We start from the raw sequence: 24,435 nt of genomic DNA on the forward strand, positions 1-24,435 counted from the left end.
CCTCAGCGATATTTGCATCCCTGGGCTCCATGTGGGAGCTGCAGAGAAAATCCATACCAGTGTCTTAAGCCCTGACTTCTCAGTAGGCATCAAGTGACTCCCAGGGGACTGGAGCAGCAGCACAGATCAAGGGGCTGGCTCATGCGATTTATGGGAGCGTTGGTCAGTCATTGCTTCCAGGATGCCCAGCTGCTTGCAGGTCTGGAGAGTTTTCTGGGGGGCCTAGGAGCAGTGAGGACAAGCAGGAGGATAGGCTTTGCTAGCTGCCTCTGCCCAGGTGCCAGTGAAATACCCCAGCAGCAGGGAGGGACAAAGGGGGGAAAAAATCAGACTTCCTCCACTGTGCCCAGGGGGGCTGGTTTGTGATGGGTGCACAAGGGAGGCAGTGCTGGAGCGTATTACTAAGGAAAGCGTGGCCAGCTGGGGCAACGCTAGCAGAGCAACAAGCAGAGCAGCACATAGCGCCTGCATAGACATGGCCATGAGTTCAAGGCTGGGAAGATGCTGCTGCAATGAGGCTTGAAGTGGTGTCTGGGCATGAAGGGGCAAATGGGAGGCAGGATGTGCTCCGCACACCTGCTGCAGGCAGGTTAATACTTGGTGGCCATTTCATCACTGCTAGAAGCCTGGGCTAACACAGGGCTGTCTCCCTGGTTGTAATGCTGGTGCTACAGAGCAGCCAGGACCTGCCAACCATGCCTTAGCTAGCCAGTGCCCCTTCCTCCCAGTCTGGGTGCAGTAGGTCACCCCAGTGTGCATTGCCCCACATGCTGCTGCGGCTGCTGTGTGGGCGCGTTCTCTGGCGCCTTGTCCCTGCTGCAGTACTATGGCAGAGATGCCCGAATTTTCCCCGCATGGTCTAACAACACACAGAGTTAATCAGTGTGGTGGGTGCAGACTCGGCAGCTCCCTTGCAATGTGCTCATGTTGTGAAGAAAGCTGCTGCAGACACAATCCAACAACGCTGACAGGAACCCCAGTCAGTGAATGGGGTCCAGCCAGCTGCACAGGGTGGGCAGGGCCTGTAGCACACAGTTAGGCTGGGGCTGGGTTTCACTGTACACAGGTGCTGTTGTCAGAACCATCCTCCTAGCTAAACTGAGGGCTGAGGTTTAAGCTTGGGTTTGAGAGGGAGAAATCACCGTGCACTTACCCCAGAGGAGAAGATGGCTGGATTCCCGCTCTCCAGCATGTCTTCCAGCTCCTCACTGGTCGTGGTCCTGCCAGCTGCAAAGAACACAGAATGGCAATAATCAGGGGGAGGATAGCTTGGGATCTCCCAGAAGCCCTGCCCAGATCCACACAGCTGTGGAGTATACATACAAACACTACAGGCCAGATCTGCTTTGCGTCGGCAAAGCAGACAGGACACGCTCCAGCCCATGCTTACAGGTTCTGCTGGAAGGCAAAGCAAGCCAAGGCCTCCAAGGAGCTCTTGAGAACAGTTCCCCCATCACTGGCTGGCCTGGTGGCCAAGACCCCTTATGTATAATGGTGCAGGGAGCTCTGCCCATTGCACGTGAGTCACCCTCTTGGCCAGTGGAAACGCTCTCCCAGTGGCTGTGGGAGCTGAGATCTGCCACACCGTGCTAGCCCGCTGGTGTTCACACTTGTGTGAATCAGTCAGAGCACAGCAGCTCCCGCTCCCCCTCCCCCTCTGCAACATCAGCCAGAGGAAGGGGAAGTCCTTACCCAGCCAAGCTCACTAGCAGTGTGCATAGGCTGGGCCTAGTTAGGGTTTGCTGGATGCTGTGTGTATCTATGGTGCCCCATCACCATGATATCATGGCACAGAGTGGGGCCAGTCACACATCCAGATAAAAGGAGCAAATCCATCCCATCCCCTCAGCATCACTGTCATCTCTGAGGTGGAGTGACACCAAGCTTCTGGTCCTCACTAAGCTCTCCTGCCCCCATGGTCACCCCTCTGTAACTGCCCCCTCCTCTGGCTCCTGGGAGGGCCCTGGTGGCACAAAGGGGAATTATGTTCATGGACTGCCAGGGCCAGCTCCTGGCACGGCAAGTGTCCTGAGCAGTGGGTTCATAAGCCCAGGGCGGCTTCTTTGAGCTACATCATGGGGGGACCATCCCACTGTCCGAGGAAAGCAGGATCCTCCTATAGCTACAATGTCAGCCCCCGTCCTGGCTGCTGTGGGGAGCTCGGGGTGGGGCTGTCACTGTCCTCTGCCCTGGCAATCCACTGGGGCTGCTGGCAGCTGACACAGGCTCACAGGCTTCTCTGGTTTATAGAGAACTGGGGGCCAGGACACAGGTCAAGCAACACAGTTTCCCCCCAGCTTGCTCAATGCACCCCACACCTAGGGGGAAATACCTGCATGGCCCCCACCTTTTCAAGGAATACAAGGGCCAGGCACACACGGTCAGTCCCTTTCCGTCCAGCACATTGGAGCATGCATGGAGTGGTTTCCCTGCATTGCCTTCGTCCCTTTTGCACCTCCCCTCTCCCCACCCTTCTCTTTCTCACCCTGTGCCTCCTCTCTCACCCACTTCCTTTTCCAACATCTCCCATCTCTCCTCCTCATGCCCCCCACTGTGTTCCCCTGCTCATTCCCACCTTGCACACCTGGCATGAGACACACACAGACCTAGCAGCTAGAGCACTCACCCTGCTAGCCAAAGCCCGATAGCAAAGGCTGGGATGGGGTGTCCAGATGGGCAGGGCAGTGCTGGGGTGTCAAAGCCCCTCACCCTGTTCAGGTGTCTGATACACATGGATCCCCCTGATGGTCTCTGGCTGCCAGAAGGAAGATGGAGCAGACTCTCCTTCCCTCTCAAACCCTGGCACCCATCCTTGTCTGGCCAGACTGGGCCCTTCCCACACCTAGGGCTGCTAGCTGCAGTTACAGGTCTTTCCAACAGCCTACAGGCCAGACCACTGTACCTTGCTACACAAAGCCTGCCACTGGTACCCAGCTCATATGCAACGTGGGTTGGGTGGGCACATCAGACTGAGGGTACCACAAACTCCACTGGCTTCTGTGGTAAATTGCCAGCACTACTATGATGGGTCCCACACTTTCTCTTCTCTTCCACACTGCTCAGGAAGGCATGGGAGGAGCATGCTTTCCATGCTGTGCAGTAACCCTCTGTGATGGAGTCACACATCACCCTGCAACAAACTGCTCCATTAGCAATTTATCAGCATTGTGGGCTTAGTTTCCCCAGTACTAGTTCCCGCCGCCCTGCCAGCCATTCCTTCCTTCCTGGGCTGTGGGAGGGGGCTCAAGGCTAAGAATTAGGGTGTGGGGGATGAGGGCTCTGGGGTAGGAGGTTTGGGGTGAAGGAGGGGTCTCTGGGCTGGGGCAGTGGGGTGAGGGCTGGGGCAGGGGTTTGGGGTGCAGGCTCCAGGAGGGAGTTTGGGTATGGAAGGGTTGGAGTGTGAGGGCTCTAGGGTGGGGCTGGAGCCAAGGGGTTTGGGGTGCGGGAGAGGGCTCTGGGCTGGGGCAGGTTCAGGGCATGGGGTCCCGGTGGTGCTTACTGTGGCTCCTAGGATTTTTCACTTGCTGGAGGATTCTTTGCACCTTGAAGGTCTTTAAACCATAGAATCTCAGGGTTGGAAGGGACCTCAGGAGGTGTCTAGCCCAACCCCCTGCTCAAAGCAGGGCCAATCGCCAATTTTTGCCCCAGATCCCTAAATGGCCCCCCTCAAGGATTGAGCTCACAACCCTGGGTTTAGCAGGCCAATGCTCAAACCGCTGAGCTATCCCTCCCCCCATGATCTGAGGACTTCAATAGCTCAGACATAGGTGAGAGGAGTGGGTGGGTGAGATTCTGTAGCTTGCGTTGTGCAGGAGGTCTGACTAGACCAGGGGTCGGCAACCTATGGCACATGTGCCAAGGACGGCACGCGAGCCGATGTTTAACGGCAAGCTGCTGCCTGCTGGGTCCCAGCCACCGGCCCCGCTCAGCCCACTGCCGAACCCAGGCCAGGCCCCCGGCAGGCAGCAGGGTGCCATTAAAAATCCTGCCCTCCCCAGCCCGCTCTTCTCCATCCCCCCGCCCTCCCCGCAGGGGCAGTGTGAAGAAGCTTGGTCCTGCTGGGTGCTGCTGCAGGGCAGGCAAGGTCCCCCGCCTCTTCCCCGCCATGCTGGGTGCCTGCCCCTCCTCCTCTCCCCACTCCCCCGCCTCTTCCCCGCCATGCTGGGTGCCTGCCCCTCCTCCTCTCCCCACTCCCCCGCCTCTTCCCCGCCATGCTGGGTGCCTGCCCCTCCTCCTCTCCCCCCGCCATGCTGGGTGCCTGCCCCTCCTCCTCTCCCTCTTCCCCCGCCATGCTGGGTGCCTGCCCCTCCTCCTCTCCCTCTTCCCCCGCCATGCTGGGTGCCTGCCCCTCCTCCTCTCCCCACTCCCCCGCCTCTTCCCCGCCATGCTGGGTGCCTGCCCCTCCTCCTCTCCCCCCGCCATGCTGGGTGCCTGCCCCTCCTCCTCTCCCTCTTCCCCCGCCATGCTGGGTGCCTGCCCCTCCTCCTCTCCCCACTCCCCCGCCACGCTGGGTGCCTGCCCCACCTCCTCTCCCTCTTCCCCCGCCATGCTGGGTGCCTGCCCCTCCTCCTCTCCCTCTTCCCCCGCCATGCTGGGTGCCTGCCCCTCCTCCTCTCCCTCTTCCCCCGCCATGCTGGGTGCCTGCCCCTCCTCCTCTCCCCACTCCCCCGCCACGCTGGGTGCCTGCCCCTCCTCCTCTCCCTCTTCCCCCGCCACGCTGGGTGCCTGCCCCACCTCCTCTCCCTCTTCCCCCGCCATGCTGGGTGCCTGCCCCTCCTCCTCTCCCTCTTCCCCCGCCATGCTGGGTGCCTGCCCCACCTCCTCTCCCTCCCTGCCGCTGATCAGCTGGTGGCCCTTGTGCGGGAGAGGGAGAAGCGGAGCGCTGGGCTCTCGCTGCTCCGGGGAGGAGGCGGAGAAGAGGCGCGGACGGGGCCTTGGGGAAGGGGGGTGGAATCAGGGCATATCCCCTCCAGCCCCCTGCCGTGAGCCACTCTAGGCAGGGGGCTGGGAGCACCCCCATGACCCCAGCCCAGACCCCCAGCCCTCTGCCCTGACCCCTGCACCCCGCACGACTCCAGCCCTGACTCCAGCACTCCCCCACAGACTCAGACCCCCACACTCCATGCCCTGACTCCTGCACCCTCCTCACACACCCCCAGCCCCCCTGCCCTGACTTCTGCACTCCCACACATACCCAGCCTCCCCATACCCTGATTCTTGCACCCCACCTAACATGCCCCCAGTCCCCTGCTCTGTCTCCTGCACCCTCCTCACACACCCTCAGCCCTGACTCCTGCACCCCCCACACATACCCAGCCCCCCCCACCCCATGCCCTGACTCTTGCACCCTCCCACATTCCCATCCCCACCCTGAGCACCAAACGTGAGCTCCTGCACCCCTCAAACCAAATGGGAGCTGCCCACGTAAGCACTCCACACCCAAACCTCCTGCCCCAACCCTGAGCCACCTCCCTCATTTTAGCTCCTGGCCAGACCCTGCACCCCAACCCCCAGCCTGCTCCTTCACCCTCAGCCCTGTGCTCAGCACACTCCCATCCTCATCTCAGTGCAGAGAGAGAGGAAGAGAATGGACTACAACCAGGGAGACGGTAGGTACCCGCTCTATGTGGGCAGGGCTGGGATCCCAGACCGGCAGCGGGCTGAATGGAGCCGGCAGCCGGGACCCTGGCTGGCAGGAGCCGGCGGACTGAACCCCAGACCGGCAACACACTGAGCCGCTCAGCCCGCTGCCAGTCTGGGGTTCTGGCTGCCTGCCCCTTGCCAGCTGGGGTCCCGGCCGCAGGCCCTGCTCAGCCCGCTGCTGGCCTAGGTGAACGGAACCCCAGGCTGGCAGAGGGCTGAGCGGGCCGGTGGCGTAAGATCAGCATTTTAATCTAATTTTAAATGAAGCTTCTTAAACATTTTGAAAACCTTGTTTACTTTACATACGACAATAGTTTAGTTATATAATATATAGACTTATAGAGAGAGACCTTCTAAAAACGTTAAAATGTATGACTGGCACGCAAAACCTTCAATGAAAGTGAATAAATGAAGACTCGGCAGACCACTTCTGAAAGATTGCCAACCCCTGGCCTAGATGATCATAATGGTCCCTTTTGACCTTAAAGTCTATGAGTCTATGAGATGTCATTTTAGCAGGATGGTCTCCCAGAGCCCCAGGGGGCAATGCTGCTGGAAAAGGGCCTAGCACATGCTGGAAATGTAACATTTATAGCTAGCTGGGTATTTAGCCCATAGCCACCGCCTTGGTATCCAAGTGCCTATGCCGGCTGGTGTCGGACAGACCCAATTCACACCCTGCCCTAGGGGGCTGGGCCTCCACACCTCTGCACCATCTGCACAGAGGCCCACCCTTGGTTAATCAGTTTCTTTCTGACCTTTCAGAGGAATCTCCCAGTTCTGAGGAAGGAGGGAGGCAGCAGCAGCAGCTTGGAAGGTAACCTGGGAGAGAAGCCAAGGGAGTGCTGCAGTTTCCTGCTGCGATTGTCTTCCCTTCTGAGCCAAGGGTTTGCAGTGCTGATGTCCCTGTTTGGCCAGACGCTGGGGAAGGGCTAACATGCTGAGTCCCTCTGTGCTCCCAATGGAGATAGCTGGCCAACATGGCTCCGTATTGCGTGAGCTTTAACTGTGGAAGCAGCACCAGGAGGATGGGCCTGCAGTTAGCTCTGCTCTGCTCTACCCAGCTACTCTGTCTCGCCCTGTGAAGGAGCCAGGCTGGACATTGCTAAATCTCCTCAGCTACTGCCCTTGCTATCGGGAGGCCCTGCGCTGAGTGTGCTCTGACGAGCTGAGCATGTCTAGGCCAAAGTATTCTGCCCGCTCAGCTGCACATTGCTGTGAAATTAACAGGTACACTCCTATGCCCCACCACACATCCCTCTGGCTCACTGTGTACCCTGGCCCCAGGGTTTCTTTCAGGGTAAGTGGTTTGTCTAACTGTCTCCTCCCTGTCCTGCAGGGCAGCCACCATCAGATCCCTTTCATGCAGCTACATGAGGGAGATGCAGTAATGGTTCTGCAGGTTACTCATAGAAACGCCATGTCTAATTACACTTCCAGTACACTGGATTCTTCCAGTCCAAAGGCTGGGCAGGTCCTATGAAATCAGAGTGCCCTGAAGAGCCTCCTGTACAGGCCAGGATTGCTAGGGCTGGTTAGTGACTCCTGGGAGTCTCCTGATTAACGGACAGGTTCAGGGAAGGTCAGCAGAGAGGGTGCCAGGTACAGGGGCATGTTAACAATGGAGAAAAGAGCACCCAGAGGAGACTCAAGAAGTGACAGCTAAGGAAGTGAGAGAATGGAACTGAACTAATACAGAGCATTCAAATGAGGTTTGTTTAATGAATGAGAAGTGACAGCAAAAGCCAGTGGCTGCCTATGGTCATGTCTACCCTTTAGGGACTGTAGCCGTAGCTGTGCCAGCGTAACGGCATAGCGTAGATGCAGCCTATAGTGACCAGGGGGTTTCTCTCCCGTAGGAACGCCACCTTCCGAGCGAGGGTAGCTAGGCTGACAACAGCATTCTGCCGTTGACCTGGCTGTGTCTAGACCAGGGCCCTCTGCAAGTGACTGTAGTATCATCCTAATTTTCCTGATGGGTAAACTGAGGCACAGAGGGGTTCAACAGCTTTCCCCAGCCTGTCAGTGCCAGACCTCAGGACTGATTCACAGTGCTGATCCCCAGTGCCCTGTGCTAGCACTACAGCAGCTTTCACACTGCACTGCTGAGAGTCGAGGTGTGTTGAACCATACACAATGCTCTTACAGCCCATACTTCTGTTTCCCTACCAGTGCTAGGGAGCTTCTAAAATAGACATGAGGCTTTGCTCCCAGGTGGGACCCTGCAGAGATTCCTACCATGGATCTGCTCCACTTTCGTGTGCTGGCGCTGGAGGTGGAGAGGAGCTTTTCTGGCTGGGCAGGCCACACCTGGCCACTGACGATGTAATGGTTGCTCACACAGAAGGCAAAGCCCATGTTCTGTTGGGTTTCTTTCACTGGTAATTTGAACCGGAACAATGGGGTTGCATAGCAAGAGCAATGATCCATGCAGAGAAGTATCCTGAGTCCAGCACTGGCCTGCACGTCATGCTTAGGTAGGCATCTACCCCCATCTGCTAGCAAGCATGAAGAACTCGACAAATCCAAATTGTTCCTGAAACGGCTTTTGTGAAATGGGGCCAGGAATCAACAAACTGACCCTGCAGCTGAGAAGTAACAGAGTCTGAAAATGGACTGAAAGGGAGTGACATGCATTACCCTTTGGGAGGGTGGCACTGAGCTTCCTGGCCTGTCCATGCACAATACTAGCTCTGCTGAGCACAGTGCAACAGTGGCATGCAGGGCTCAACAGACACTTCTTGCGTGGAGCCGGGATCGCAAGCCTGTACGAGGATGGATGAGGCAGGGGAGGGCTAAGGGCAGAATGCCTTTTGTACATAAGCAGTCATAGTTTTGGACGGAAGCAGGAGTTTCTCTGCACCAGTCCTGAACGTTGCTGTTTTCCTCCTGGACTTCTCATGCGGTATTTGGCCTTGATATCTGTACTGGGTTCTGTCTAGCTCCACCAGCTGGGGCTTCCTGCTAGAAGAATAAACCAGGGTCTGTCTGCAGCTCCACAGCAAATCCTCTGATGAGAGTCATGAATCCCTGACAGATGGCTGAGGCTGCACTGAAGACTGTCTCCGAACGGCTCATTTTTCATTGCCTCCTTTCTTTCTCTCTTGCCCTAGAGACGCTGTAATGAAAAGAGCAGCCCCGGTGCTTTGGAGCGTCTCTCTTCCTGCTCCTTATTCCCCATTCCAAGTCATAATCCCATGTTTGTGACATCTTAACCTGTTGCTCTGGAGATGATTATGATGTCAGAGACACATGTTTATGACTTCAACTGGGGACTCAGAAGCAGATTAACCCCAGGCTAACAAACATTTTATTAAAAAGAAAAGGAGTATTTGTGGCACCTTAGAGATTAACAAATTTATTAGAGCAAAAGCTTATGCTCTAATAAATTTGTTAGTCTCTAAGGTGCCACAAGTACTCCTTTTCTTTTTTGCGAATACAGACTAACACGGCTGCTACTCTGAAACATTTTATTGTAATGCTAAAAGAAAAGGAGTACTTGTGGCACCTTAGAGACTAACAAATTTATTTCAGCATAAGCTTTCGTGAGCTACAGCTCACTGCATCCGATGAAGTGAGCTGTAGCTCACGAAAACTTATGCTCAAATAAATTTGTTAGTCTCTAAGGTGCCACAAGTACTCCTTTTCTTTTTGCGAATACAGACTAACACGGCTGCTACTCTGAAACCTATTGTAATGCTGTGGCAGTTTGGGAATCTGCCAGTGAGAATTTACAAATTCCAGTTAGATGTTACGTATTCTTCCTTTGCTCATCCCCTTATGGAGGTCTCCTATCTGGTGTTAAGGGTAGGGTGACTGGCACCTTGGTGTCTGCCCCTGAATACCCCATCAACAACTGAACAACCTTGCTCTAGCAGGACAATGGAGACTCCCTGAAATTCTGAGACAAAAGGGGCTGGGCATGCGAATGCTGCTTGGCTAGGGCATGAGCTCTTCTTTCACTTACACGGGACTCAAAACTATGCTGGTAAGCAGAAGGGACCTATGAATGCTTGGGCAGAGACCTTAACCAAAAGACAAGACAGGGCAGGAGGAGATGGGGTGCAGAAGAATCCAGAAGACACTTAGACTCAAAGGACTCTCAGGAGGGGTGAGGAAACTGAGGCAGGATCTTACGTTCAGGAGCTTATTTTTCTGGAAATCTGTCTCTCTCGGGCTTTCTCTCTGAGTCAAGCGTGCGTGGGTTCAGGAATTCCTTTGCAAAGTGGGTATTACACTGTCATGTATCCGCGAAGAGAGAAACAGAAAGCCAGAGGGTCCACACTCTGGGAGCATGCAGCAGCTACTGGGGAAGAGGGGAGAGGTCTCTGGAGAGCCTGCACTAATTTCAGGGCCTAGGCAATTGGACTGTGGGGTCGCAGACACAGAATCTGCTCCTGGAGTGTGTGCCTAGGGGCCCAGAACCAGAGAGCTAGTGCTCAAGCTCTGCCCTGCCCCAGCCAGCCAAGCACATGTGGGACCCAAGGTTTGGATCAGTACATCAGCCTGGTGAGTTTCCAGGAGGAGGAGCTCATCAGGGTCAGAACAAATCCAAATGGCTAAAATTTTCACAAGTACCTAGGTCCCATTTTCAAAAGTACCCCAGTCACTGAGGGCTAGATTTGTAAAGGCATGGAGGTGCCTAAAGATGCAAAACCATCTAAGGCACCCACAGGCTTTCGAAAATCTCACTACACACCTGTCTGCACCTTTAAGAGACTATATGTCTTGAAAAATCTGGCTGCTAGTAAGCTAAATCCTATTGATTTCCCCTGGGATTTAGGGTCTAAATGCCTGGAGTTTTGTAACTTTTATGCAATATCTGTAATCAAACAAGGGAGAAGAACTGCCAACCCATCACAGAACAGTTATTGCTAAATGGAATAGCTTTGAAATTGAAGGATTGGTGGGTGTTTAATTCTGAAAGAAAGATGTCATGGAAATCAAATCTGCCACACACTAGTTCTGCCCCTCTGATAATGGGGAAGGAACCATTTAATAGGGTTCAGAGTAGCAGCCGTGTTAGTCTGTATTCACAAAAAGAAAAGGAGTACTTGTGGCACCTTAGAGACTAACAAATTTATTTGAACATAAGCTTTCGTGAGCTACAGCTCACTTCATCGGAAAATAGGGTGTTATGCAAACATCAAAATGAGAAAAGAAAAGCCTACAAAATGTTGATAAAGTAAAACAAAAGAATGAGTGAGTGAGCGAGCGAGAGAAAACTAATGGAAAAGAGGGAGCCAGAAGGAAATGGACTTCTTAAGGAAATCATAGAAATATGGGGCTGGAAGGGACCTTGATAAATCATCGAATCTAGCCCCCTGCACTGTGGCAGAAGCCCTCTGCACTGCCAATCCTCAGAGCTGGTTGACTAATGAAATACATTATTTGCAAATTAATTATTTGTTGAGTGAGAAGGACTCACAAATAATATATGTGACTAATGGTATCTGAGCATCTACAGAACTAGCTGAGTTTATTTGTGATTAATTTAACAACTGATGGAAAAAATCAGTGAATGGACGATCTGTGAATATTATTCAACTGGCTCTCTAAATAATATTAAATATACAATACTGAGCAGTGAAAGGGGGACAGGAAACTATATAAATACAATTAAAAAGGCAATTGGGGAAGCAATGAATGAATGCTGGGCGCTTGGGATGCAGAGGGAATGGGACCTATGCGATCTGGACACCAAATTCACATTAAAACTAACCCCAGCTATCTTACCCTGCTATGTAGAGCAGGATAAAAACTCTTTTCTCCAGGACACTGTCATGAGAATATCACTGATGCACCTCGCCCAGCAGAATGAAGGCACAATGCCATGCAACGGGAACTCTTCCTAGTTCTGAGATGAACAACCTGCTTCTGGAGGATTTGACGGCCTCCGGATGAAGTTCCAGCATTGACTCTGGTAATGCAGGCCAGGCCCAGCTCCAAGCACTTTCTAGCTTTACACATCTGTTATTTCTGCTCTGTGATTACTGAAAGGAGTCCTTTGTTTGTATGAGAACTTCTTGGCATAATGACTGTGGTTGCTTCCTGGCTCTTTGATTTAGTTCAGGATTAGGTCTTGCTTTGAGCAGGTGTTGGACTATATGACCTCCTGAGGTCCCTTCAAACCCTGATAGTCTATGATTCTATGATCTTTCAGAACAATGCTATATAATGCCAATTTAGCTGGTGTGTTCTGCCAATCATGACCTGTCTGGAAACCTTTGCATGCCTCACACTACTAATGGGGACCTCACATGGAAGTACCTCCTTCCCTCCCTTCTGCCAATTCATCAGTGCAGACAGAATGGGATGCACCTGAGCTAGCCCTACAGTGCATCTTGTAGCTGTGTTATTTCTCTCCTTAATATGCTACATTATTAGCCTAGGTGATGACTGTGCCTGAATTGCTTGATCTGCTGTGAAAGCCCCCAATGGATTTGTTCCAATACTCAGCCTGGAATCCACATTTTGGGGAAAGCCCTAAGAATACCCTGTACGTCTGCATCTCAAACAGCCGTCTAGGTTGCTGGACGCAAAGGCAGCTTGATTCCTTTGATGTCTTGGTTTTGCTGGATTTGGAGGGGGCTATGACTTTTGGACCTTCAATCTAACACACAAGACAATAATTTATAAATATAAGAAACCAGAGGAAAAAAAGGAGAGATCAAAATCCCCCATCAACAAGAATCCCTGACCTGGATACATGCTGATTCAGCCTTACCCATGTGAGGCAGCCTGAAGCTAGTCAAAAGTATCCTCATCTTAGAAAGACACAAATCTCTCCTATGCTTCTAGGCCTGTGAGTCACACATTGCCCAGTCTGCCCATTAGTGAGGTCACAACAGCAGCCAGGATGCGTGGCTTCCCGTTGGGGGCATCAGGGAGATTTGGGCCCTGCATTTAGGTTCTGTATAATCCAGGTTTTACCAAGCCTGTGAGCAATACAAATCTTCCCATGGTGTATTTGTAATTCAGATTCAAATAGTTTTTGGTTCAGATGTCAACATCCCCTCAATGTTTGCAACCGAAACATACAGCCAGTGTTAGTGCAGCAGAACTGGAAAGGGGAGATCTTCCATCTGGGTAGCTCCACTGGGAGAGTGAATCAGGGCTCAGGCGTTTGTACGCTGTTATCATCTGTGCAGGGATAATACAGTGTTAAAAATGCTTGTCTACACTTGTGCTGCCACTGGTGCAACCATGTGAGGGTTCCCCAAACCTGCCAGCAGAGCTAGAAACGTACAGGCAAGCCAGAGTCTGTGAGAATGATGTCTCAGGCATGACTGCTTTCTGCTCTGCAGTTCCAGAGCTCCCCACGGTGCCCTTCGTGGGCTCCCAGTGGCTAATGGGCTTGTTTAAATCTAGCGTATAGTGGTGGGGGAAACAGAGTTTTACCCCAGCAGAGGAGAACCCCTTCCCTGCTGCCAGAAGGCCTGAAGTCTATACTGTTGTGGTTGCCCAGTGGTTAAGGGAAGCCTCCCCGCTTTGTTTGCACCATCTGTTCTCCACGGCAGACACAGGCTTGGGTCACTGAATACCTCTTCAGATCTCCCTGGTGGGGTAGGGCATTGACCACTCAGGGCTTCATTTTCAGCATACTGGCACTTTACATGTCTAAGGTGTCTGTTTGCAGCTGCCATTTTGTGAGGCAGAATTAATGCAGGATGTTACTGGGGTGTCAGGGAGTGAGTGGCCCAGTCAGAGGCACTGGGTTCAGCCCCAGCTGTGACTCAGTCAGCTCTCCTACCAAGGAGCAGAAAATCAGGCACCACATGACAGGAGGGTCCCAGCTAAATCAGTGCAGACCTGGAGATAAAAGAGAAGCCTCCTACGAAGCAAAGGGGAGAGGGCAGAGAGCCGGTAAAGGAGAATGCCAGCCAGCACCTCCAGGGGAAACACTGCGGGGCTCTTCAGCGAAGAGATTTGTGACGGAGGGGCCAAGGAGTCTGCACACCGCAAAGATTTAATAAGACCCCTCCAGGGGGAGCTTAATTTAAGTATTCTGTTCTGGGAGCAAGTTATTGCCAGAACTACCAGAGAGCTGGGTGTGTGTGTTCTGGGACGGCGCCCTGCTACATAGGGACACATGCACCAGGCTCGCTCTCTTTTGCAGCCAGAGCGTTGTTCTCTCTTACTCTTTTCCTTTAATCCAAACACTGGTCATTCAGGTCCGAGAGGGCAGGGCTGCAACCCCTCCTTGGCGCAAGCCATTGTGAAGTGCTGATGAAACACAGAAGTCCAGGTCATTATCCAGCCCTCTTTTCCCGTTCTCAGAGAGCAGAAATCAAATTAGATTTCAAATGTAATTGCTCCTACCTGGCAAAGCTGAAGAGGAAATAAGAGCATGTCATTCCCTGTCATAAGTATCATGTATTGCTCAGACTTCACAATGCATTAACTTAAGGAAAGCTCCTAACCAAGGCCAACTTAGATTCTCCCAGTGCAACTTCAACAGAACGCAGCTGAGGCAGGAGAATGGCTCCGGAGGAATTTGTCTGGTTGTCATGAATTCCAGGATGTCCATGTATTTAAAAAATCTCCATGACATCTGGTGTCTTGGTGATTTCGGGGGGAGAGTGAGTGGGTGGATTGGCGTGTGGAGGAAGAGCAGGTGAAGTTGTTTAATGCGAACATGTGTCTAATGCGAATGGCCCAGAAAACTGCTCTGGAAGTGATTAGAGAGTGGGGGATCAGTCTCCACGCTGCAGGGGCTCAAGGATCAGATTGAAGGAGTCTGAAGTGACCAAGTACTGGACTAGACCATCACAATAGACAGGAGACAGGAGGGCAACAAGAAAAAGGTGTCCACTAAAGTCATTAAGTCAGTGTTTGTGGGACATAGAACTACCAGGAGGACTATATAAGGAGGCGGAAGTCCAGTGGTTCTGATATGCTCCTCTTTAGAAGCGTGGTTCTGCAAAGTTTCATAGATACTAAGGTCAGAAGGGACCATTATGATCATCTAATCTGACCTCCTGCACAGAGCAGGCCACAGAATCTCACCCACCCACTCCTGCGAAAAACCTCTCACCTATGTCTGAGCTACTGAAGTCCTCAAATTGTGGTTTAAAGACTTCAAGGAGCAGAGAATCCTTCCTCAAGTGACCCATGCCCCATGCTACAGAGGAAGGCGAAAAACCTCCAGGGCCTCTTCCAATCTGCCCTGGAGGAAAATTCCTTCCCGACCCCAAATATGGCGATCAGCTAAACCCTGAGCATATAGGCAAGATTCACCTGCCAGATACTACAGAAAATTATTTCCTGGGTAACTCAGATACCATCCCATCACAAGCCATTAGGCCTATTTACCATGAATATTTAATTACCAAAATCATGTTATCCCATCATACCATCTCCTCCATAAACTTATCGAGTTTAATCTTAAAGCCAGATAGAACTTTTGCCCCCACTGCTTCCCTTGGAAGGCTATTCCAAAACTTCACTCCTCTGATGGTAAGAAACCTTCATCCAATTTCAAGTCTAAACTTCCTGGTGGCCAGTTTATATTCATTTGTTCTTGTGTCCACATTGGTACTGAGCTTAAATAATTCCTCTCCCTCTCCGGTATTTATCCCTCTGATATATTTATGGAGAGCAATCACATCTCCCCTCAACCTTCTTTTAGTTAGGCTAAACAAGTCAAGCTCCTTGAGTCTCCTTTCATAAGACAGGTTTTCCATTCCTCGGATCATCCTAGTAGCCCTTCTCTGTACCTGTTCCAGTTTGAATTTATCCTTCTTATACATGGGAGACCAGAACTGCACACAATATTCCAGATGAGCTCTCATCAGTGCCTTGTATAACGGTACTAAAACCTCCTTATCCCTACTGGAAATACCTTTTCTGATGCATCCCAAGACCGCATTAGCTTTTTTCACAGCCATATCACATTGGCGGCTCATAGTCATCCTATGATCAACCAATACTCCAAGGTCCTTCTCCTCCTCTGTTACTTCTAATTGATATGCCCCCAGCTTATAACTAAAATTCTTGTTATTAATCCCTAAATGCATAACCTTACATTTCTCACTATTAAATGTCATCCTATTACTATTACTCCAGTTGACAAGGTCATCCAGATCCTCCTGTATGATATCCCCGTCCTTCTCTAAATTGGCAATACCTCCCAGCTTTGTATCATCCGCAAACTTTATTAGCACACTCCCACTTTTTGTGCCGAGGTCAGTAATAAAAAGATTAAATAAGATTGGTCCCAAAACTGATCCTTGAGGAACTCCACTGGTAACCTCCCTTCAGCCTGACAGTTCACCTTTCAGTAGGACCCGTTGTAGTCTCCCCTTTAACCAATTCCTTATCCACCTTTCGATGTTCATATTGATCCCCATCTTTTCCAGTTTAACTAATTATTCCCCATATGGCATGGTATCAAACACCTTACTGAAATCTAGGTAAATTAGATCCACTGCGTTTCCTTTGTCTAAAAAATCTGTTACTTTCTCAAAGAAGGAGATCAGGTTGGTTTGGCAGATCTACCTTTTGTAAAAACATATTGTATTTTGTCCCATTTACCATTGACTTCAATGTCCTTAACTACTTTCTCCTTCAGAATTTTTTCCAAGACTTTGCATACTACAGATGTCAAACTAACAGCCCTGCAGTTACTCAAATCACTTTTTTTCCCTTTCTTAAAGATAGAAACTATGTTAGCAATTCTCCAATCATACGGTACAACCCCTGAGTTTACAGATTCATTAAAAATTCTTGCTAATGGGCTTGCAATTTCGGGTGCCAATTCCTTTAATATTCTTGCATGAAGATTATCTGGGCCCCCTGATTTAGTCCCATTAAGCTGTTTGAGTTTCACTTCTACCTCAGATATAGTAATATCTACCTCCATATCCTCATTCCCATTTGTCATGCTACCATTATCCCTAAGATCCTCTTTAGCCTTATTAAAGACTGAGGCAAAGTATTTGTTTAGATATTGGGCCATGCCTAGATTATCCTTGACCTCCACTCCATCCTCAGTGTTTAGCGGCCCCACTTCTTCTTTCTTTGTTTTCTTCTTATTTATATGGCTATAGAACCTTTTACTGTTGGTTTTAATTCCCTTTGCAAGGTCCAACTCTACTTGACTTTTAGCCTGTCTCACTTTATCCCTACATGTTCTGACTTCAATAAGGTAGCTTTCCTTGCTGATCCCTCCCATCTTCCACTCCCTGTATGCTTTCTGGTTTTTTTTAATCACCTCTCTGAGATGCTTTCTCATCCCGCTTGGTCTACAACTCCTGCCTATGAATTTTTTCCCATTTCTTGGGATGCAGGCTTCCGATAGCTTCTGCAGCTTTGATTTAAAGTAATCCCAGGCCTCCTCTACCTTTAGATCCATAAATTCTTCAGTCCAATCCACTTCCCTGACTAATTTCCTTAATTTTTGAAAGTTAGCCCTTTTGAAATGAAAAACCCTAGTTGCAGATTTATTTTTGTTTATCCTTCCGTTCAGTTTGAACTGAATTAGCTCATGATCACGTGAACCAAGATTATCCCCTACAACCATTTCTTCTATGAGGTCCTCACTACTCACTAAAACCAAATCTAAAATGCATCCCCTCTAGTCGGTTCAGCAACTACTTGATGAAGGAATCCATCAGCTATCACATCTAGGAAAATCTGAGCCCTATTATTATTACTAGCACTCCAGTCTATATCTGGGAAGTTAAAGTCTCCCATGATCATGCAGTTTCCATTAGTATTTACTTTATTAAAAACATTAAAAAGGGCTCTATCCATAGCCAAATTAGATCTCGGCGGTCTATAGCACACCCCAAGCATTATCCCGGGGAGACTCTATTAGTTTTCTTCTCCAATGCAATTTTTGCCCGGACAGACTCTGTCTTATCCATTCCATCACTTCTTATTTCTTTACATTCTACCTCATCATTGATATACAATGCTACTCCACCACCTTTACCTTTATTTCTGTCTTTCCTGAACAGCACATACCCGTCAATACCTGTAGTCCAGTCATGACTACTATTCCACCATGTTTCTGTTATCCCTATAATATCTGGTTTCACTTCCTGCACCAGTAGCTCTATTTCCTCCATTTTGTTACCTAGGCTCCTCGCATTGGTGTACAAACATCTTAATTTTTGCTGTTTGGCCTCACTCACATTCTGTACCCTATTAGGCACAGTCATTCTACAGCCAGTTCGGTTCTTATAAAATCCTCCTTACTGAGAACAGTATCACACTATAAGCCATAATCTCCCAATTTACAATGGGAATGCTGCAGGGCTTGGGACAGTTACTCTTTCATAATGAGGGAAGTCTGTGATTTTCAGATAATTGCTAGGATTTTTCTCACTTGTGATGTCGCCACCAGAACCTGGCCCTGTGCTTCCCTGTTATTTACCAAGACACATCTACATTGCCAGGACTGGAAAAATCTGCCCATAGGACTGAAGTCCTCCATCCTCATTGTGGCTGAGAGCTATTTCTGTATCTGTCCACCAACCATCTTCCCTGAGAAGAGTGAGCAGCGGTGTGAGAAACAGGCTGGTGCTGACAGAAAAGGCATTTGTAACAGAAATCAAAAGCACAGAGGAGAAGCTTTAACTAACTGCCCCAGTTTCCAGTGCAGGAAGAAGCTGCAGTCACTATGAAACTCACTCACTTTGCTCGGATGAAGCTCAAAAAACGGTTACTTACCTCTCGTAACTGTTGTTCTTCGAGATGTGTTGCTCATGTGCATTCCAATAGGTGTGCGCGTGCGCCGCATGCACCATCGCCGGAAGCTTTTCCCTAGCGGTACCCGTTGGGTCAGCTGTGGAGACCCCTAGAGTGGCACCTTCATGGCAGTGTATATATGTCCCTGCCGACCCACCTCCTGCGCAGTTCCTTCTTGCTGGAATACTCCGACAGTGGGGAGGCGGATGGGATTTGGAATGGACATGAGCAACAAATCTCGAAAAACAACAGTTACAAGAGGTAAGTAACCATTGTTTCTTCGAGTGATTGCTCATGTGCACTCCAATAGGTGACTTCCAAGCGGTTACCCCGGGGCAGGGGTCGGAGTTCACCTAACTGCCGAGTGCAGGACTGCCCTACCAAACCCAGCATCATCCCTCGCCTGCTGGGTAATGGCGTAGTGGGAAGTGAAGGTGTGGACTGAAGACCAGGTTGCCGCCTTGCAGATGTCCTGGATAGGGACCTGCACCAGGAAAGCTGTGGACACCTCCTGCGCTCTGGTAGAGTGCGCCATAATCGGCGGGGCTGGAAGCCCAACAAGTCCTGATGCAGGACATGATCCATGACGAGATGCGCTGTGATGAGATCGGGAGCCCCCTCATTCTTTCTGTGATAGCAATAAAGAGCTGTGGTGACTTACGAAACGGCTTTGTGAGTTCAATGTAAAATGCTAAGGCCTGTCTAACGTCCAAGGAATGGAACATGCGCTCCCTGTTAGTGGCATGGGGTTTAGGGAAGAACACAGGTAAAAATATGTTCTAGTTCACATGAAACTGGGAGACAACCTTAACCAGGAACGCAGGGTGGGGGCATACCTGCACCTTGTCTTTATAAAATACCGTGTAAGGTGGTTCGGAGGTCAGTGCTCTAAGTTCGGATACCCTTCTAGCAGAAGTTATAGCCACCTGGAAAGCCACCTTCTAGGAAAGGTAGGAGAGAGGGCAGGTAGCCATGGGCTCAAAGGGGGGCCCCATAGGTGAGGACAGGGCCAGGTTGAGGTCCCAGCGGGGGAAAGGTGGACGTACTGGAGGATAAAGTCTGTCAAGGCCTTAAAAACCTGCTCACCATGGGATTACCAAACACTGATCCCCCGCCATTCCCGGGTGGAAGGCTGAAATGGCCGCAAGGTGTACCCTTACGGATGATATTGCTTACCCTTGGTGCTTGAGATCTAAAAGATAGTCCAAAATAAGGGAAATTGGGGCTGATTATGGCTCAGTTCCCCTTTGTCAAGACCAAATGGAGAAATGCTTCCGCTTAACCATGTATGTGGCTCGAGTGGAAGGTTTCCTACTCTCCAACAGGACCTCTCTAACCCAGTGCAAGCACTGAAGCTCAAGAGGGTTCAGCCATGGAGCTTCCACACCATGAGGTGGAGCGACTCCAGGTTGGGGTGCTGTATATGGCCGTGGTCCTGTGTAATTAGGATTGGACGGAGAGGGAGCACTACTGATCTGTCCACAGAGGTTCAGTAACATGGTGAACCAGTGCTGGCGGGGCCATGCTGGCGCTATGAGGATCAGGGATGCCCTTCCTGACGAGTCTTGAGGAGCACCCTGTGTATGGGGGGAATGGCGGGATCGCGGACAGCAGGTGACCCGTCCATGACAGGTGAAAGGCGTCCACGGTGGAGCCTGGGCTGTGGTTCAGGAAGGAGCAGAATCTCTGGCACTTCCTGTTGCTCTGCATCATGAACAGATCCATGTGGGGAGAGCCCCACCTCTGGAAAATCGAGTGAGCGATGTCTGGTCTGAGGGACCGCTCGTGTCCATGGAACGAGCGACTGGGGCAGTCTGCCAGCTTGTTCTGCGCCCCCGGACGCCTGCAGGTGTATGGAGTGGGCGATAGAAAAGTCCCACAGTGTGAGGGCTTCCCGACGGAGGGAAGAGGAGCGAACACCACCCTGTTTGTTTATATAGAACATCGCTGCAGTATTGTCTGTGAGCACTGATACGCACATGCCCTGAAGATGGGCCTGAAACACTTGGCATGCCAGGCGAACCGCCCTCAGCTCCCTCACGTTGATGTGCAGCGATAGCTTTTCGTGGGAACAGAGGCCCTGGGTTCTGACATTGCCCAGATGCGCTCCCCAACCGAGCGCCGAGGCATCCATGACCAGGAAAAGGTTGGATTGGGGTTTTGCAAAGGGTACTCCTGCACAAACCATCTGTGGCTGCAGCCACCAGTGGAGAGAGTGGAGAATCTGAGGTGGGAGGGTCACTATTGAGTTGAATGGGTCCCTGCCCGGCTTTGCACTTGTGCTAACGACACCTGGAGGGGCTGAAGGCGCAGCCTGGCATGCTGTACCATGTATGTACAGGCCACCATGTGCCCCAGTAGTCTCATACAATTTCTGGCCGTGGTTGTGGGGAAGCGGAGAAGGGTCTGGATAATGTCCATGAGCGCTTTGAAACACAGTTCTGGAAGGAATGTGCTCATACACATGGAGTCCAAGAGAGCGCCGATGAACTCTATTCTTTGTGTGGGGGTCAATGTGGACATGGGCTCGTTCAATACGAGTCCCAACTTGTGAAATGCAGCCTGGGCCAGGGTTACGTGCTCCACCATGGGTGCTTGGGATTCCACCTTGATGAGCCAGTCATCCAAATACAGGAACACCTGCACCTGGCGTCTGCGGAGAAAGGCCGCCACTACTGCCAGACACCTGGTGAACACCCGGGGGGTCTTTCAAAGGCCAAATGGGAGCACCCTGAACTGGTAGTGCTGGCCACTGACCACGAATCTGAGAAAGCGTCTGTGGGCTGGAATAATAGCAATGTGAAAGTACACGTCCTTCAAGTCGAGGGCAGCCTACCAGTCTCCCGGATCCAGGGAGGGAATGATGGTAGCCAGAGATCATGCAAAACTTCACTTTTTTATGTATATGTTGAGGTCTCGTAGGTCTAGGATAGGCTGAAGCCTGCCCTTGGCCTTGGGGATGAGGAAATAGCAGGAATAGAGCCCCTGAATTCCTGAGGAACCTCCTCTACTGCCCCTCGAGCTAGGAGTGATTGTACCTCTTGTAAAAGGAGTTGCTTGTGAGAGGGGTCCCTGAAGAGGGACGAGGAAGGAGCGTGGGAGGGAAGGAGGGAACAGAATTGGATAAAATATCCCCCACCGTGCTGAGGACCCAGTGGTCTGATGAGATCTGAGACCAAGCATGGTAGAAGCGGGAGAGTTGATTCACAAGGGGGGGAAGGATCCAAGAAGGAGACTGGTGCGCCGTCCTCAGGTGCATCTTCAAAAGTTGGGCTTGGGGCTGGGGGGTTGTTTGGTTGAAACTTGGCCTTGGCCCGAGGAAGATTGCAGTGGGCACCCCCTGTTATTTCTGCCCCTCCTCCTAGGTGGATCCCGCCTAGGGGGCCCCAGGTAGAAACGGGATGGGGGCTGAGGTCTAAAGGGCTTTCTCTGAGGCACTGGGGTGTGTAGCCCTAGAGATTTCAGAGTCGCCTGTGACTCCTTCAGGCTATGCAGGCGCAGGTCCGTATTTTGAGCAAACAGGCCCTCACAGTCAAAGGGGAGGTCCTGTATGGTGTTTTGGACCTCAGGTGGGATCCCTGAAATCTGAAGCCATGCACTGCACCTCATAGCGATGGCGGTGGCCATGGTTCTAGCCGCAGAGTCTGCTGCATCCAGGGCTGCCTGGAGGGTGGGCCTAGAGACAACTCTATCGTCCTCAAAGAGCACACTGAACTCCCTGCGAGAATCACCCGGAATTAACTCCTGGAACTTAGCCAACAAGCTCCAGGAATTAAAAGTGTATCAGCTAAGCACTGCCTGCTGATTCTCTACCCGAAGCTGGAGCCCCCCAATCAAATAGATTTTACGGCCAAAGAGATCCAGCTTCTTGGCGTCATGTGACTTAGGTGCAGGGCCTGGTTGAACCTGCCGCTCCTTGTGGTTTGCCATATCAACCACCAGAGTCCCCGGTTGGGGGTGGGTAAACAGGTGCTCATAGCCCTTTTGCGGCACAAAGTAGCATCTCTCGACCCCTTTAGCCATTGGTGGTACAGAGGCCGGGGTTTGCCAGAGCACCTTCGTGGTGTTCTGAATTGTCCTTGTGAGAAGCAAAGATACTCTGGAAGGACCTTCGGGGGTGAGGATATCCACCATCGGATCTGAGTCCTCCATAACCTCCTCTGCCTGGAGGTTGAGGTTAAATGCGACCTTCCTAAGCAGGTCCTGGTGGCCTTTGATATCCACTGGTGGTAGAGTGGTGGAGGTCCTGCAACTGCCTGGTCTGGCAAAGAGGAAGAAGAGGTTTCCAGGACAGGGTCTTCCTGCCCCTCAGGTTCTCTGAAGGCTGGATCAGGTACCTCCGAGCACCCTGCGACCGGAGGTTCAGGGGCCACCAACATTGGTGGAGGAGGGGCCGTGCTTGTCTGTGGCCGCTCAACAGCCCTGTCCCGTAAAGGATCCTCAGGGGCCCTAGGGGTGTAGTGTGCCATCGACGTCGCTGATGGAGGGCCCCGGGGGCTGATACCACCAAGACCGGCCTAGATCCCTGACCTTGAGCCTGGTGGTAGGCCCAGAGGGTCCAAAAAGACCATTGCACTGGGGTGGCCAAGTGGCTACTGGTGCCAGTTGTTCTGCCGGCCTACGGTGCCGGCCTCAGTGCCGCGACCGGGAGCGGCAGTGGCTACATCAGGACAAAGCCAATTCTTCATCTTACTCTGACGAGTATTCTGTATCCGACCACAGGGAAGTGGAGCCTGATGATGCCAGGGAGACGAAGATTGACGCTGAAGGGCTGACTCCATCAAGAGAAGCTTCAGGCGATGTCCCATTCCCTCTTAGTCCTGGGTCTGAAGCTCCTGCAAATAGGGCACTTATCTGTCTGATGGCCCTCCCCAGGGCACCTGAGACAGGCGGCGTGCGAATCACTTGTTGTCATAGGTTTTGCACACCTCTTGAACGCTTTAAAACCCTGCGACTGAGGCATGCCCCGACACCGGGGAAAGTAGAACGGGGGGAACCCCCCGAAGTAAGCTAAACTAATCTACAACTATTAACAACTAACTAACTAAACTGTTGTGACAAAGTTCCTCCTCTACCTTGATGGGTCTTGCGCTTATTGGTGGATTTGCTTGCCTTGGAGCTTCACGGCAGCCCTCAGTTTGGCTGTTTTCATGAACCCACAGTCCAGGTCAACTCCTGCTGTGTCTGACCTGGAGTTCAGAGTAGCAGCCACGTTAGTCTGTATTCGCAAAAAGAAAAGGAGTACTTGTGGCACCTTAGAGACTAACCACTTTATTTGAGCATAAGCTTTCGTGAGCTACAGCTCACTTCATTGGATGCATTCAATGGAAAATACAGTGTGGAGATTTATATACACAGAGAACATGTAACAATGGGTGTTATCATACATACTGTAAGGAGAGTGATCACTTAAGATGAGCTATTACCAGCAAAGGTGGGGGGGGGTAGGAGGAAAACCTTTTGTAGTGATAATCAAGGTGGGCCATTTCCAGCAGTTGACAAGAACGTCTAGGTTTTCTTCCTCTCCCCTCCCCCCGCTCCTGCTGCTAATAGCTCATCCTAAGTGATCACTCTCCTTACAGTAGGTATGGTAACAGTCCCAGTTGGGGGCTGTGAATAATCACATCATCCAGGTATGCCGCTGCATAACTGGTATGGGGCCGTAGGAGCTTGTCCATAAGATGCTGGAAGGTGGCAGGTGCCCCATGCAGTCCAAAAGGAGGAACAGTATATTGAAACAGACCCTCTGGTGTAGAGAATGCCATCTTTTCTTTCGCATCTTTGGCAAGGGGAATCTGCCAGTATCCCTTTGTTAAATCAAGGGTGGTCAAAAATTGGGCATTGCCCAGGCGGTCAACTAACTCATCGATACGGGGTATGGGGTATGCATCGAATTTGGATATCTCATTCAGCCGGCGAAAGTCAAAACCGAGTGGTGCCATCAGGTTTGGGCACCAACACAATCGGGTTTGACCACTGACTGTAGGATTCTTCGATGACTCCCAGCTCCAACATTCTTTTTACCTCTGCCTTGATCTCCTCCCTTTTTGCTGCTTGGACCTGATAGGGCCTTAAAGTTATTTTTGCCCCAGGGTC

The 24,435-nt window shown here is 51.3% G+C and overlaps 1 protein-coding gene across 2 annotated transcripts in view; it reads right to left on the bottom strand.

The window, feature by feature from the left end:
- STX1A (syntaxin 1A) overlaps positions 1-24,435 on the bottom strand; it is a 313,611-nt gene that overhangs the window by 11,319 nt on the left and 277,857 nt on the right. For both annotated transcript variants that reach the window (XR_006276192.1, XM_038376188.2), the window contains exon 7: positions 1,154-1,227. Coding sequence is in view for 1 of the 2 variants with exons in the window: in XM_038376188.2 (XP_038232116.1) it covers positions 1,154-1,227 (74 nt within the window). In the remaining variant the exon portion in view is untranslated. The remainder of the gene's footprint in view (positions 1-1,153; positions 1,228-24,435) is intronic.

Source organism: Dermochelys coriacea, chromosome 17, assembly GCF_009764565.3.
Source record: "Dermochelys coriacea isolate rDerCor1 chromosome 17, rDerCor1.pri.v4, whole genome shotgun sequence".
Lineage (NCBI taxonomy): Eukaryota > Metazoa > Chordata > Testudines > Dermochelyidae > Dermochelys > Dermochelys coriacea.